The sequence below is a fragment of the Eschrichtius robustus genome, chromosome 16 (genome assembly GCF_028021215.1).
Source record: "Eschrichtius robustus isolate mEscRob2 chromosome 16, mEscRob2.pri, whole genome shotgun sequence".
Taxonomy (NCBI): domain Eukaryota; kingdom Metazoa; phylum Chordata; class Mammalia; order Artiodactyla; family Eschrichtiidae; genus Eschrichtius; species Eschrichtius robustus.
In genome coordinates this window covers 39550584-39564832 of record NC_090839.1, presented here as the reverse complement: position 1 = coordinate 39564832, position 14249 = coordinate 39550584, and the positions used below count along the sequence as shown (strand labels likewise).

Sequence of the window (14249 nt, the reverse complement as noted above, 5' to 3'; positions counted from 1 at the left end):
TTCTGGAACTGCCAACGAGCGTCTCCTGAGCTCTTCTCTGTCTGTCTCTGCAGGTGTGGTGTGGCCCCCGCCCTTGCTCGCTGCACAAAGGGCACAGCGAGTGCCCCAGCGGGCAGAGCTGCATCCCCATCCTGGACGCCCAGTGCTTCGTGCGCCCCTGCACTGGTGTGGGTGAGTGCCGGTCCTCCAGCCTCCAGCCCGTGAAGACCAAGTGTGCCTCTGACCCCTACTACCAGGACAACTGTGCCAACATCACGTTCACCTTCAACAAGGAGATGATGTCGCCGGTACGGAACACCTTGCTGGCTTTGGAGAGGTGGGGTGTGTCTGCCTGCCCTAAAGCAGGGGCAAGTCGAGCTCGGATCTCCTCCCCCTTAGCCTAGATTCTTGTCTTACACCAGAGCTCAGCTTCTGAATATAGCTTCACTTTCAAGCAAACAGCAGCCTTTTTTCCTTCTGCTCTTTTACACGTGTGTGAATTAAAAAATCTCATTCTAGGGTCTCACCACAGAGCACATTTGCAGCGAATTGCGGAATTTGAATATTTTGAAGAATGTTTCTGCTGAATATTCAATCTACATAGCTTGCGAGCCTTCCCCTTCTGCAAACAATGAAATACACGTGGCCATTGTGAGTATGAGACCCATGCACGCTTAGTTGTTTGATTGCGAAGTAGCTCAGAAACTTCACTTAGCCAGTGTCCAGGGGAGCAGATATATTGAAGGAGAGCTTGACATACACGTGTGGTCAAATAATTTTGAATAAAGGTGACTGTAGAGTGTCCCTGACCCTCTGGTCTGATGAGTCTTCCTTTTCCAGTCTGCTGAAGACATCCGGGATGATGGAAACCCAATCAAGGAAATCACCGACAAAATTATAGATCTTGTTAGTAAACGAGAAGGGAACAGCTCACTGATAGCCGCCGTTGCAGAAGTGAGAGTTCAGAGGCGTCCTCTGAAGAACAGAACAGGTAGGTGGTGGGGGCGGTGGTCCCTTTCTGTGAGGACCGTCCGTCCATCTCATCAATAAGACCAATACAACTGGCGTCCAGTAAAACCGCCAGGGTGGGGAGTCACTTGATGGTTCCCTACTCAAGGATCCCCCATGTTTAACTGAGAAAACAGAGGCCGGCTGACGTGACCAATGTCACACTGGCAAAGGGCAGAGGCGGCCCTGACTTGTTCCCCTGCCTGCAAGCTGTGCTCCGGCAGGCGGGCGCCCTTCCAGGCACGCATTGTCTCTGGGTCCTGGGAAGAGCATGGCTGTGCCTTGAGCGCGTGTCTGTGCGGAGCCTGTCCTGTGCTCCAGTGTCAGGGGACAGCCCGTCCTAAGCGCTGAGACACGGGTTTGATAGATGGCTCGATGGCCCTGCAGGATGTCCGGGGTCCCCCGCGGATGCCCCGAGCATCACCGTTCTAGTGAAGCGACTTGCCGGGCGCAGGACCACTGGGGGCATTTGAGCCGTCCAGGCTGGGACCCTCTTTCTGATGGTTCTGAAAACCGGCTCCTCTAATGAGCTGCCTAAGTAGCCAGACTCCCCGTGACCGGCCCAGATGCTGCTCTGCACCGAGGCGGGAGCCTCTACGGGCTGCTGCTCGGCCTGGTCCCTCCAGGGATGCTGGATCTCTGAGGATGCTGGGAGGTGATGATGTGTGGTCGGGAAAAGGGACTCGTCCCCACGCGCCCTTCTCAGGGACCAAGGACAGGGGAGCCGTGGGCGCGGGGCTCACGGGGGTGCCTGCCTTGCAGATTTCCTGGTGCCCCTGCTGAGCTCGGTCCTGACCGTGGCCTGGGTCTGCTGCCTGGTGACCGCCTTCTACTGGTGCGTGCGCAAGCGGCGGAAGCCCGGCAGCCACGCGCGCTCGGCCTCTGAGGAGAGCACCACCAACAACGTGCGGGAGCAGCTGAACCAGATCAAGAACCCCATTGAGAAGCACGGGGCCAACACGGTCCCCATCAAGGACTACGAGAACAAGAACTCCAAAATGTCCAAAATAAGGACACACAACTCGGAGGTGGAAGAGGACGACATGGACAAGCACCAGCAGAAAGCCCGCTTCGCCAGGCAGGCCACGTACACGCTGGTCGACAGAGAGGAGAAGTCCCCCCACGGCACGCCGGCCAAGCACCCGAACTGGACAAACAAACAGGACAACAGAGACCTGGAGAGCGCGCAGAGCCTGAACCGCATGGAGTACATCGTATAGCAGACGGCGGGCGGAGTCTGAGGGCGCCCGGGGTTCCTGAAGCTTCTCCAGCTGTCCTGTCGTGTTCCGGTCCCAGGCTGTCCTTGACGTAGAATCCCTGTGTTAATTTAAGTTCTGACAAGCTGGCTTACACTGGCAATGGTAGTTTCTGTGGTTGGCTGGGCAGCACTGCATTGCACAGCTAAGCAAACACCAGGCCCCGGGGCCCTGGGGCCCCGCACCTGTCGGATCAGGCTCCCAGGAGAACCCCCGGCCCCCCGAGGCCTCCAGCCTCCACTTCTGCCAGATGTCCCGATGGTGATGCAGTCTTAGGATCATAGTTTTTATTTATATTTATTGACTCTTGAGTTGTTTTTGTATATTGGTTTTATGATGACGTCCAAGTAGTTCTGTATTTGAAAAGTGCCTTTGCAGCTCAGAACCACAGCAACTATCACAAATGAGTTTATTATTTATTTTTTTTATTGTATTTTGTTGTTGTTGTTGGGGGAGGGGGACTTTGATGTCAGCAGTTGCTGGTAAAATGAAGAATTTAAAGAGGAAAAATGTGTCAAAAGTAGAATTTTGTATAGTTCTGTAAATAATTCTTTTTTATTAATCACTGTGTATATTTGATTTATTAACTTAATAATCAAGAGCCTTAAGACATCATTCCTTTTTATTTATATGTACGTGTTTAGAATTGAAGGTTTTTGATAGCGTTGTAAGCGTATGGCTTTATTTTTTTGACCTTATTTTCTTATTACGTGTTGCCTATAAGCCAAAATTAAGGTGTTTGAAAATAGTTTATTTTAAGACAATAGGATGGCCTTCTGTGCCTGGAATACTGGTGGAGTTTTTTTTTTTTTTTTTTTTTTTTTTTTTTCGTACGACGTCAGATGTTTAAAACCCCGACTGAGGCAGTTTGAGAGTTAGTCTAGAACAAGTTTTTTGTTTTTTTGGTTTTTTTTTTTTGCTTTAGACTTGAAAGAGACAGGCAGGTGATCTGCTACCGAGCAGTTTAAGGGAACAAGCTGAGCTATGACTAAACGTAGCCAAAACGTGAGTGGTTGAAGATCATTAAAGATATCAAATTAATTGTGTGAAGTTGGAAGCATACCAATCTTATCTTGTAAATTCTGATTTCTTTTCACCATTCGTAATGTAAGACTGAACCACTTGTAGATTTGATTTTTTGTTGTTATCTACTGCATTTAGGGAGTATTCTCATAAGCTAGTTGAATACTTGAACCGTAAAATGTCCAGAAAGGTCACTGTTTAGATTTGCCAGAGTCCACTGCCTGCCTTAAGTGAGGAAATCAAAATGCTATGACGAAATTTAAGATCAAAAAGACTTACTAAAAACTGATTTCGTTGGTTCACCGTTAAGACCGTGAAGATCCTTTGTATTGTCCTGTTAGTGTTATATGAACATAAACATACATCTTTGATGTGTTGTTCCTGGCAATAAATTTTGAAAAGTCATATTTATTAAATTTTTTTGTACGAAAACACGGACCAGTGTGGCCTCTTCTGAGCTTACGTAGTTCTGCCTGGCTCTGCCTTGTGCCTTTGCCACCGCCCTGGGTCTGTCCTGGTGACTGGGGTGTGAGAAGTAGGCTGTGCTTGACAGGGGCCCCCATCAAGAACGGAAAGCCTTTTCAGCCATAACATTCTTGAAACCCCGAGGGGCTGCTGTGAAGCTGGAGCTGTGAGCCCCATCTTGGGGGCCTAGATGCCCTTGTTATTCGACAGCAAGTGTGAATACTGCTTGAATAAACACCACTGGATCAATGGCCTGCAGTGTGGACTGAATTGTTTTGAGCACTTGCGGGAACGCCCACCGCAGTAAAAGGGTTTTAAATAGCTTGGAATTGGTGCTGGGGGATAAGGAGGGAGCCTGGAGGCTTTCTCTTTTTTTTTTTTCCCCTGGCTGGTTGGATGAATGTGGATGTCCTGCCTTCACTGCAGACCACACCCTTGTGGCTTTTGTGCACCTTGTGCCTCTGGGCTGGTCTCCGCAGGAGGTGGTGGTTACAAGCTTCTGGGGTGAGGGTCCTTCTGCTACTCACCACCTTGCTCCTAGGGAGTGCGCGAGTGGCTGGCCTCCCGTGCGCCCTTGGGGGTGCCGGGTGCCTGGCCTTCCGTGAGGTGCCAGAGCCGGGCTGCTCCTACCTCTAAAGGGCAGGTAAGCTGTGGTTATTGCTCGTGGCTGCTGGGGCCAGAGGCCAACAAGCCTGCCCCACATGGCGGGGCGGGGCGGGGCGGTGCGGGGTGGAGTGGGGGAAGCTTTGCCTCTGGCATCTCGGCACTGAGGGATGAACCGCCAGTGACAGGCACGTGGACAGCTTCCAGCAGCTTTGAGGAGTTGCCAGGAGTTCCCTCCTCTGGTTAGGAAGCCATAGCTTACCCTCCTCGGAGCTGTGACACCTAGGCTGTCACCCCCCTCCAGTCTTCATAGTATAACTCCAGCTGGAGGGACAAACTGAGCGGAGGGAAAAGCTACGGGGATGTTTATCTTTCTTCATTCTTGGGAAGCTTCTCTTTCTACCAGGCTAGGAGGTGTGTCCCGATGGGCATCTTGGTTAAGAATGGATGGCGGGTTGAAGTGTCCCTGGTTCCTTGTGCACGAGCGGAGGCCACCAGGGGAATCAGTCTGGGACAGAGTTTTGGCTTGGGGAGGGAGCACGAAGGACCTGGACTGTGACGGGTCTGGGTTTCCACGGTGTCTCCCTGTCCTGGTACTGCGCCCTCCACCCCATCACTGCTCTGCGGGGGCCGGGTCAGAGGGAGGGAGCAGTGCTTTCCTGCTACAGACCCCACGAGCGGGACAGTCTGAGTTCAAATGCTACCTTGCCCTGGTGGTTTGTAAACTTGGATTCTGCAGGACCCAGAATTCCCTGGGTAGTTGCCAAAGGCTTGTGTGCCAAGAAGAAAGTTTAATGAGCCTCTGCAATTCTTTATTCCAGGAGGGAAATGATCTTGTGATTGTTATTTTTAAGGAGACTTCTATGCAGGACACGCTGGGTAGTGGAAAGGATGAGATGGTCTCATCTGGACACGGCTCAAAGCCAGGACCTTGGTCGTTAAGGGCGGTTGTCCCCTTTCTCCAGGCCCTGGTTATCCTGGGGGCAGGAATGTGCAAAAGAAGGGACTTAGAACCTTCCCCATCCCCTGGGAATGTTCTGTGCTCTCTGTAAGCAGGCCCTGGAAAAGGAAGAATTTTCCGTCCAGAAATATGGCTAACTAGAACTCCAGCATTAGAACATATATATACCATGAAACTCCGGGAAAGCATCAGCTCAAAGTTGGTTGCTTTAGGACGGGACACTGTCCTGGGATTCTAGACCTATGTAACACAGAGTTAGAACAGGGGGGTATATCTTAACTAAAAGCCCAGTGAGACTGGGTGATGAGCAGAAGTGGAACTTGTAAGCTGGGGCGGGGCGGGGGTGGGGGTGGGGGTGGGGTGGGGGGGTTTCTCTTAAATGCAGAGTCCCAGGCCTGGCTCATGATTCGTAAGCGGGGCCTGGGAACCTGTATTTTCAACAAGCTGTCCCCTCCTCCCCCAATCCTCCCTGGTTTAGGTACAGCAAACTTTGAGAACAGCTTCACTAACATACTAAAGTACAAGCTCTTCCATTAATTCCAAGGCTTTTCCTCCTTGTTAAACTGACTTAAGTAGTCTGGAAGCCGGTTTGTTGCTCAATTGCCACCTGACATCATTTTTAAGTAAATTAATGACACCGCCCCTTGAACAAGTTGTGGTGTAAGAGCTTCATTTTATTGGCTGCTCTGAGGGGGTCAGTGAGTCAAAGTTAACTTATTTGGTAATACTTCTTAGGTAGCAAAGAGCCCAAGGAACCAGATTGTGGGTTTCCCACATTTCTGAACGGCATACACCTGTCGACCCCAAAGTGAGCAAGTGTGCGGCTAAAAACCAGTTGCCTTTAAAGAAAAAAAAAGAAAAAGTCCCACCGGCCTGCAGAGGTTTGCAACTTGGGCTGAGCAAAGTTCCAGCAAAGTTTCCGCTTCGACGGCGGCTTTCTTTCTTGCCTCTACTGGGAATGAGAAACAGGAGTTCAGAGGTTCCCGGGCTGGGAAGACACACAAGTACTGGGTTATGGGAAGTCTCCTCCTGCTAATGTGTATTTATACTTTGTAAACTCTGATTCATCTGAGCATTGAAACAGAAATCTGCTTCCTGAGGTTCTGTTTTTAAATAGATAGTTTGCAAAAACAACAATTATTTTTCTTAACATTTTTTTTTTTCCATCCCACAAGCAGCTAAACATGCCGGCTCGGGCTATGTCAGGCTCCAACTATGCCAACAGACAGCTTGGTCATCAGAGGTAGGAGGGTGCCCCGAGGCCGTTCCGTGGGGTTCTGGCCCCAGAAGTCTTAAAAACAAAGTTTAGAAACCATTAGGGCAATCGTGTTGTGTCACTTTAAGTCCATGAGATACTCCTGGGTCTATTAAGAATAACGAATTTCCCTTTGCGAACAACTGCCTTCTGATGGTGGTTAAAAGTAAGGGCAAGTGGGGGTGATGCTCGCAGGGCTGTGGGTACCGCTGCCTGGCACAGACGGGCCTGCACACCTGCATGGCACCCTCTGAGATCGTGTCACGAGGGTGCGGCTCCCTGGCTTTGGACATGAATTCTACCTGTGTCACTTGCTCCCGCATGCCAGGCACAGCCTCCTGGCTTACAGTGTGTTTCTTTCAAGTCCCAGGCGGCTTTTACAAGTCTTAAACTCTGTAACATTACGCACGGGCCCAGTATTAACCTGTGATATGAAAGTTGGGGAAATTAACTTGGAGAGTAAAGGCTCTTAAACCCAATGAGAACCTTGAATCGAGGCCTCCCCGCCGTCCCGCCCCGCCCCCTGCAACTGTCCACATCAGGACACCCAAGGGTTGAATTACGCCGAGAGCAAAAGCAGATGTCAGCAACATGAAAGTAACAGCTTTGTTTCAAAGAGAAGCTCTTCTGGCAGGGACAGTGGGGCTCCTCCACGATCCCCAGGGGAACACAAGTTAGCAGCTGGCTTCCTAATGACTACTCAGCACCCAGACGGGTTGGCCCTTGGCTCTGTTTTGCACCTGAAGAGTGAAAAGCTGCTTTCCTTCATCCTTTCTGAGAAATGTGCAGTTGAAAAGCCTTCATTGGAGACTCGCCGGGTATTAATGCAATCGGTGACCTTACCAGTGAAAGGATCCATCCCTCCTTACTTTCCCAGAAGGGGAAGCTGAGGCCTAGAGAGGATCAGGGACCTGTCCCAGGCCACACAGAGTTAGCAACAGCCAGGACTAGAACCTGGGGCTCCTGCTAGCTGGGCTGCTGCGTTTTCTGCGTCTTCCGGGGATTTGCCAGGTTTATGTCCAGATCCTGCCCTGGATGTGATTTTCAAAGGTAAAGAATTGGGAGATCAGCAATTAACAAAAAGGGAGGCTGCAGGAAGCTGCTGTAAAGACAGTGGCGTTGATCTGAGCTGTGCCTCCTCTGGGCTTTGCCTAGAAAGTGACATCTTTATAAATCCGTGAGCAACAGATATTTTCCAAACCAAAGGCAGATGAAGACGCATCCCTTCGGAGGTGATTTCCTTGTTCTTGGGCAGCTTCACATGTCCTTTTTAGTTTCTGCTTCATAGAATTAGAAGATGAATCGCAGGAAAAGAGGCTCAGAAAGGAAAGCAAGTGACAGCCCCCTATATCCTACTCCTCCCTGTGCGTTGCACACATGTGCACGCCCTTCCACAGGGGTTTTCAGGATGATCACGACGCTCTCAGTGTCTGAGGCAGTTGGGAGGGTGCCGGCCAGTGTCAGGTGATTTGCAATTACAACAGGCCTCCTCTCACACCCCCTAACCACGCTTGCCTCCTGGGCAGGCTACGTCCAGGTTATGGAGCAAAAAGCCCCTGAGCAGCTAAAAAGACGAAAAGCCAAGGCAGTTGAACATGATGCCACGCCACGACGGGGTGCAGCCACGCCATGACAGGGTGCAGCGGGGCTGGCACAGACGCACCTGGGAGTTTCTGGAACTGCCTGTGGGCTGCTCTGCCTCTTCCACCAACACCTGTGCTCTCCCCACCCGCCGAGGAGGGATGGGAGCGGGTCCCACATCTCTAACCTGTTTGTCATGTTGGGGAGGCCAGAATTAGGCGTAGTATGCTAAAGTTTCCTATGCGCCGAGGCACCGGCGCCGACCAATTCGGGAAAACTCCATCCTGGGGACAGAAATGTCACCCCTCCAAGTTCAGGACATGGACAACCAGACACCCTCAGGGGGCTCTCTGGCTTGGCAGGGATGGTTTTTGGAAGTGTTTTTGAAAGAATCCAAGGCACGAAACAGAAAGGAAGGGCACAAATGTGAAACAGCTACAGTTTTGCACAAAACTAAGGACATGGTGGCTGAGATGTGAAGGAAAGGGAGTGGGAGGGGCGAGTCAGGCCTCCCCACCCGCTCTGCCCTCCCAGCACCCAAGGCCGGTAACTCGGCCTTTGCTTCCTGTGCATTCTCGGTCCAACACTCAACAAAAGAGGCCCTGAACAGAATGTAAATTGATGCAGCCACTATGGAAGACAGTCTGGAGGTTCCTTAAAAAACTAAAAATAGAGCTAACCATATGATCCAGCAATCTTACTCCTGGGCATACATCTGGAAAAGATGAAAACTCTAATTCGAAAAGATACACGCACCTAAATGTTCATAGCAGCACTATTTACAACATCCAAGACGTGGAAGCAACCTAAGTGTCCAACAGATGAATGGATAAAGCAGACATGGTGTATATATATGCAATGGAATATTACTCAGCCACAAAAAAGAATGAAATATTGTCATTTGCAGCAACATGGATGGACCTAGAGATTATCACACTAAGTGAAATAAGTCAGAGAAAGACAAATATCATATGATATCACTTATATGTGAAATCTAAAAAAAATAATACAAATCAACTTATTTGCAAAACAGAAACAGACTCACAGACATAGAAAAGAAACTTATGGTTACTAAAGGCGAAAGGGAAGAGGGAGGGATAAATTTAGGAGTATACGATTAAAAGATACATACCACTATATATAAAATAGATAAACAACAAGGATTTACCGTATAGCACAGGGAACTATATTCAACATCTTGTAATAACCTATAATGGAAAAGCATCTGAAGCTGTACACCTGAAACTAACACAATATTATAAGTCAACTATAGTTCAATTTAAATAGATAGAAAGGCCCAAACATCTCCTCCTGGGTGCTCTGCCTCCAACTGGGCCTGTCACTTTCACCTTCTCGGGCACAGGGCCAGGCTGAGCACTGAGCCGTCGGGGGCCTGCACTCTGAAGTCGCACTTCCTCGATTCCCCTGCAGCTATTCCTTCCCAACTCCTGGCGTTAGTATTTTCTGCCTGGGTGGCGTGAGGCACACACTAGAGCGGCCCAACAGCAATTTCTGGGCTTTGGGTTTGGACAGGCCTGGATTCTAGGCTCTGCCACTTACCAACTCGGGGAAAGTTTCCAAAATTCTCTGTGCCTCAGTTTCCCCAACTGTGAAATGGTGATAAGAAATGTGTGCCACTGTTAGTATTCATGAAAAAGGGCCGCAGGAAGAAAGAACGCTGCTCTCAGTATTTCTCTTAGCATCCCATGAGACCAGAGAGTCCATTAAAAGATGAAGGAATCCAGCTAGATTTCAGTGACAGCCTCCGCTCTCACCATTGAACTGGGCCCCTGTCAGAGAACAGCCAAGGGCTGCTGGATCTGGTGGTAGATGGCTCCCGAAGACTCCTGGTCCCTGGTTCTTTGACCAAACCCTAATCTAAGTCCTACTGTGAAGGGATTTTTCAGACCTAATTAAAGTCCCAAATTCAGTTAGCCTTAAAATATGGAGATTATCCCAGTGGGGCTGACCTAATGACAGGAGCTTTAAAAGCAGGGAGTTTTCTCAGGCTGGTCACAGAAGGAGAAGTCAGAGAGATTCAGCACAAGGGGTTTCTCCATTACTGAGATGGAGGGGTAGGCATGTGGCAAGGTCCTGAGAACAGCCAGGAGATGCTGAGCAAACCCCCCGGCCAACCACCAGCAGGACCCCAGGGCTCTTAGTCTCACAGCTGCCAACAACCCAAAGGAGCCTGGAAGTGGGTCTTTCACTAGTCGAGCCTCCAGATGAGGACACAGCCCAGCTGACACCTTGATTCCAGCCTTCTGAGACCCAAAGCGGAGGACCCAGCTAAAAGGTGTCAGGAACCAAGATAATAACTATGTGTTGTTTGAAGCTGCTAGTTTGTGGTAACTTGTTAACGCAGCAACAGCAAACCAACGCAGGCCTCTTGTAAAGGGGATGGCACCAGGCTGTGTCTGGTGTGGGTGCTATACCATATTTGGTTCTGACTATATAAATCGTGGACTTTTTCCTGGATCAGTTCAGTGTCTGCTACCAGTGTTGCAGATAGAAAAGCTCATTTAAGACAAGAATAAACTACAGGATCACAAAAAATCTTGGTGCCCAATTAAATTCTACAACAGTGTGTGGTCTGAGAATGTAGATGACTCACTATAGCCTCTAAACCATACTAATAGAACATAGTTCTTCCATATCCATCCTCTTCACTGTTTTATAAGATTAAGGCCAAACAAGGTAAGCTCAGGTGCCTGGCCTTGCAGGACTCCAGGACACACCGTCTTGGGCCAGTTTTCTCTCCTCATGAAACGTGATAATGTCTGACTCCTGTTTCCTTGCTGATGCTTTCAGTGGACTGGACGTCTCAGGATCACTTCGTAATGCCTTTCCCTGTAGGGATATTCCTTCCCTGGCTGTCCTCACTGAGCTGTGACCCTCTCCTCTGCACTGGAAGGGGCTAAATGTCGAGCCCAACTTTCTCTCCCACCATCTCCTCTCTCCTCAGTTTGTGCTCTGATGGTGGGCGCCCGCCTGGGTGCGCATGCAAAGCCAGTGGCAGAAAGTGAAGATTCTCTCAAGTATGGTGCGCTTTTCTAAAACATTACTAGGACCTAGAATTAGACCTTACGGACATGAGGAACAACAGCCAGAGTCGTTTCTACAACCAGGACCCAGAACATGCGATTTGATAAACTGGTACCGAGAAACACTGTCTTCAAAAGAAAGGAAGGCCAATTTGATGTAGAAAATTCACAGATGGACTGAGAGTCTGCTTGTCTTTGAGCCTGTACAGAGACTTCAGGTGAGATCCAGAAGGTTCTTCCAGCTGGAGATTCTTATTAGCATCAAAACAAGAACTCCAACAGCACACCCCCTGCAGTTCTGACACAGAGAGCACTTCTTCCCACTGGAGAGCTACCTGAGGATGCTTTTCTAGCTGCCCCGGGCTCTGCCCAGGTAGGCTCCACCCTGCTCTACAGGTCGCTGAGCTGAGCAGGAGGCACTGGGGAAAGGCTCACAGGCAAGCATTTTAAGGAGAATATATTACACAAAGCAAAGCAGGGTTGCTGTTTCACAAGCCCCCATGCGCGCTGACATCATTTCGGGAAAGTCTTCCAGGCCCCTCCCACCGGGACACATCCCAAACGCACAGCCCGTGTGTCACGTCAGGCCTGGAGGTCACCCTAAGTTACCATTCCCCCTCCTCCCACCGACAACAGGAACGGATGGGCTGGTCTTAGTCCTCCCAGGCACCCACAGTGGGTTTGGGAAAGAGCCCTCCACATTCTTCTCACCAGCTGAGCATGTGAAGGAGGAACTGAAAAGGCCTTAGGAGCCACTGGGCCCAGAAAAACCCCCTAGCCAATCCATCACCTGCCTCCTCTGGAGAAGGGTCTGCCTGTCCATCCTGCAAATCCAGAGGCAGGTGGAGAGAGGGGTGTGAGGCAGTGGGGGAAGTGAGGGCTGAGGCTGTGTCCCGGAGTGTGTGTGTGTCCGTGTGTGTCCACCAGTGTGTGTATCCATGTGTGTGTGTCCGTGTGTGCGTCGATATGTGTACGTGTCCGTGTGTATGTCTATGAGTGCGTGTGTCCACAAGTGTCTGTGTGTGTCCGTGAGTGTGTGCGTCGATGTGTGTGTGTGTGTGTGTGTGTGTGTGTGTGTCTAAGCGCAGAGACAGGACTGGTAACAGAAGAACAGGCAAGAGGGCGTGGGAGACTGGGCCCTTATTTATAAAAGCTCTTCTGCCCTGAAGCAAGTCAAACTCCCTGCTGAGAAGCTGCTTTTTCTTCCTCCCTTTTGAGTCTTCTTGCTGAACTGACCTCTCCCCCGCAGAGGTCAGGGCTCTGCTCACCCTGGGCACCTCGCCTTCTGGGGCTGGATCGCCTTGGAAGCCCACAGAGGAGAGAATTCTTCAGCTCTAATTTCTGAGAGAAAAAGCTATAGTAAATCTCGTGAAGAAGCTGTGTTTTTGTTTTTTTTTTTTTTTAAAGAAATATATGCACGTTATGATCTTTGGGGAACTGTGGAAAGAACAGAAAGCAAACATGAAAGCTGTACATCACCGGAGTCTCCTCCCACAGCCTGCTTCACCACCTAAAATAAATCAGTGTGGGTAATGAATGAGGTTTTAAGAAATGTAACTGAACTTAAGATACAAGGTCAGCATCTCATCCTAGGTAATCCTTTAGAGGATGAGAAATTCTCCTGATTTTCCCACAGGGTTATTTCAGATGCGCTTTCTGAGCCAAACTATTTTAAAAGCGTTCTTTCTTCCACTACCCTGCCAAATGTGAACTTGAGATTCACACGCAGTTTTCGAGAGCTTATTAACGATATTAATGATCGTGGATCAAAGGCAAACCCCAGACAGTTATTTAGGTGCTTTAAAAACTCATCTTCTGTACGAGAGTAACAATTTCTCAGTGCTGGCAAAGATGAAGGCAGCCTCACGTGTCGGGTCTAAAGCAGCAGAAGTAACGTAGGGGGCCTTCGGGAGAAAAGAGAACACGTCCCTTGTAGGATTAAAACTTACGCCTATTGATACCTTGTCACCTAAGCCCTTCCCATTTGTTTGAAAGTAGGCCCGTTTCTCATTTGTAGAAAGCCTCTCTTCTAAAGGATACTCAGCTCTTCGCAGACCCTGCCTCTTTTAACATCCAGTTAAACACACTCAAACCTCCACCGCCACTTTTATTTATTTTTTGGCCACGTCTCACGGCTTGCGGGATCTTAGTTCCCCAACCAGGGATCCAACCCGTGATCCCTGCAGTGGAAGCGCGGAGTCTTAACCACTGAATGGCCAGGGAAGTCCCTACCCCCGCTTTTAAACAATAGTTCTTAACTAACTATGGCATCTCATGAGAACTTGAGGAGCTTTTAAAACTGCCAATGCCTAGGCCAACAGAAGCTACCCAGGTAATTCCAATTTCAGTGTCAAGAACCCATTTTTAAACGGATGGTGAAATTAATACACAGAGTGGTACGCTTACCTCGGGGCTCTATGGAGCCCAGTGTCGTGCTTAAACTATCATCAGAGGTTATTTGACAGATGAAGAAACTGAGGCCCGGGAGGTTAAGTGACTTGTCCCCAAATACATGAACCAATCGGTGGTAAAACAGCAGGGCTGTCAGCAGCACCAGGCAGGGCAGGGCAGCTTTCCTGGGCCGGCCACACGGCACCCATGACCAAAACGGCAAGAAGAAATGGGCTTTGCTTTGTCGAGTGCAGTGGTTCTCAGCATTTCACGTACAGCTATTCAGATGTATTATTCCAACCTGATATTGAAATGCTTCTGAAAAATTATGTACAGGATCTGAGGGGAAATATATTTACCAGCAACCAGAGAGGCCTGGGATCCTGTCATAAAAGGCAGTGCAGAGAAAGAGTCAGCCCAGGGCTTCATTCGGTGCTGAACTAGGACTAAATTCACTTCGAAAATGGAAATGAATCCACTTGGGAAATGTCAAGATTCTCTGGAAAGGAGTCAAGGTCACATACTTTAACCCCTCACGAGAGGAGTCTATCTTGGCTCACAACTGGGAGCAGAAGCGGTAACATAGCTGCAGTGTAGAGACCACCCCAAGTCTTACGGGCCAATTTAATCACAACATCCCGCACAGGATGTTCCAGACCTAAATCTTTAGGGCCAATGGTTCA

The 14249-nt window shown here is 49.5% G+C and overlaps 1 protein-coding gene across 1 annotated transcript in view; it reads left to right on the top strand.

Moving 5' to 3' along the window:
* The window catches only part of JAG1 (jagged canonical Notch ligand 1), a 35320-nt gene extending 31349 nt beyond the window's left edge, over positions 1–3971 (top strand). Inside the window, exons 23-26 of the mRNA XM_068565611.1 lie at positions 54–287; positions 499–630; positions 820–970; positions 1750–3971. Of these exons, the coding sequence (XP_068421712.1) occupies positions 54–287; positions 499–630; positions 820–970; positions 1750–2207 (975 nt within the window). The 3' untranslated portion in view covers positions 2208–3971. The remainder of the gene's footprint in view (positions 1–53; positions 288–498; positions 631–819; positions 971–1749) is intronic.
* The last annotated feature ends 10278 nt before the right edge of the window (positions 3972–14249 follow it).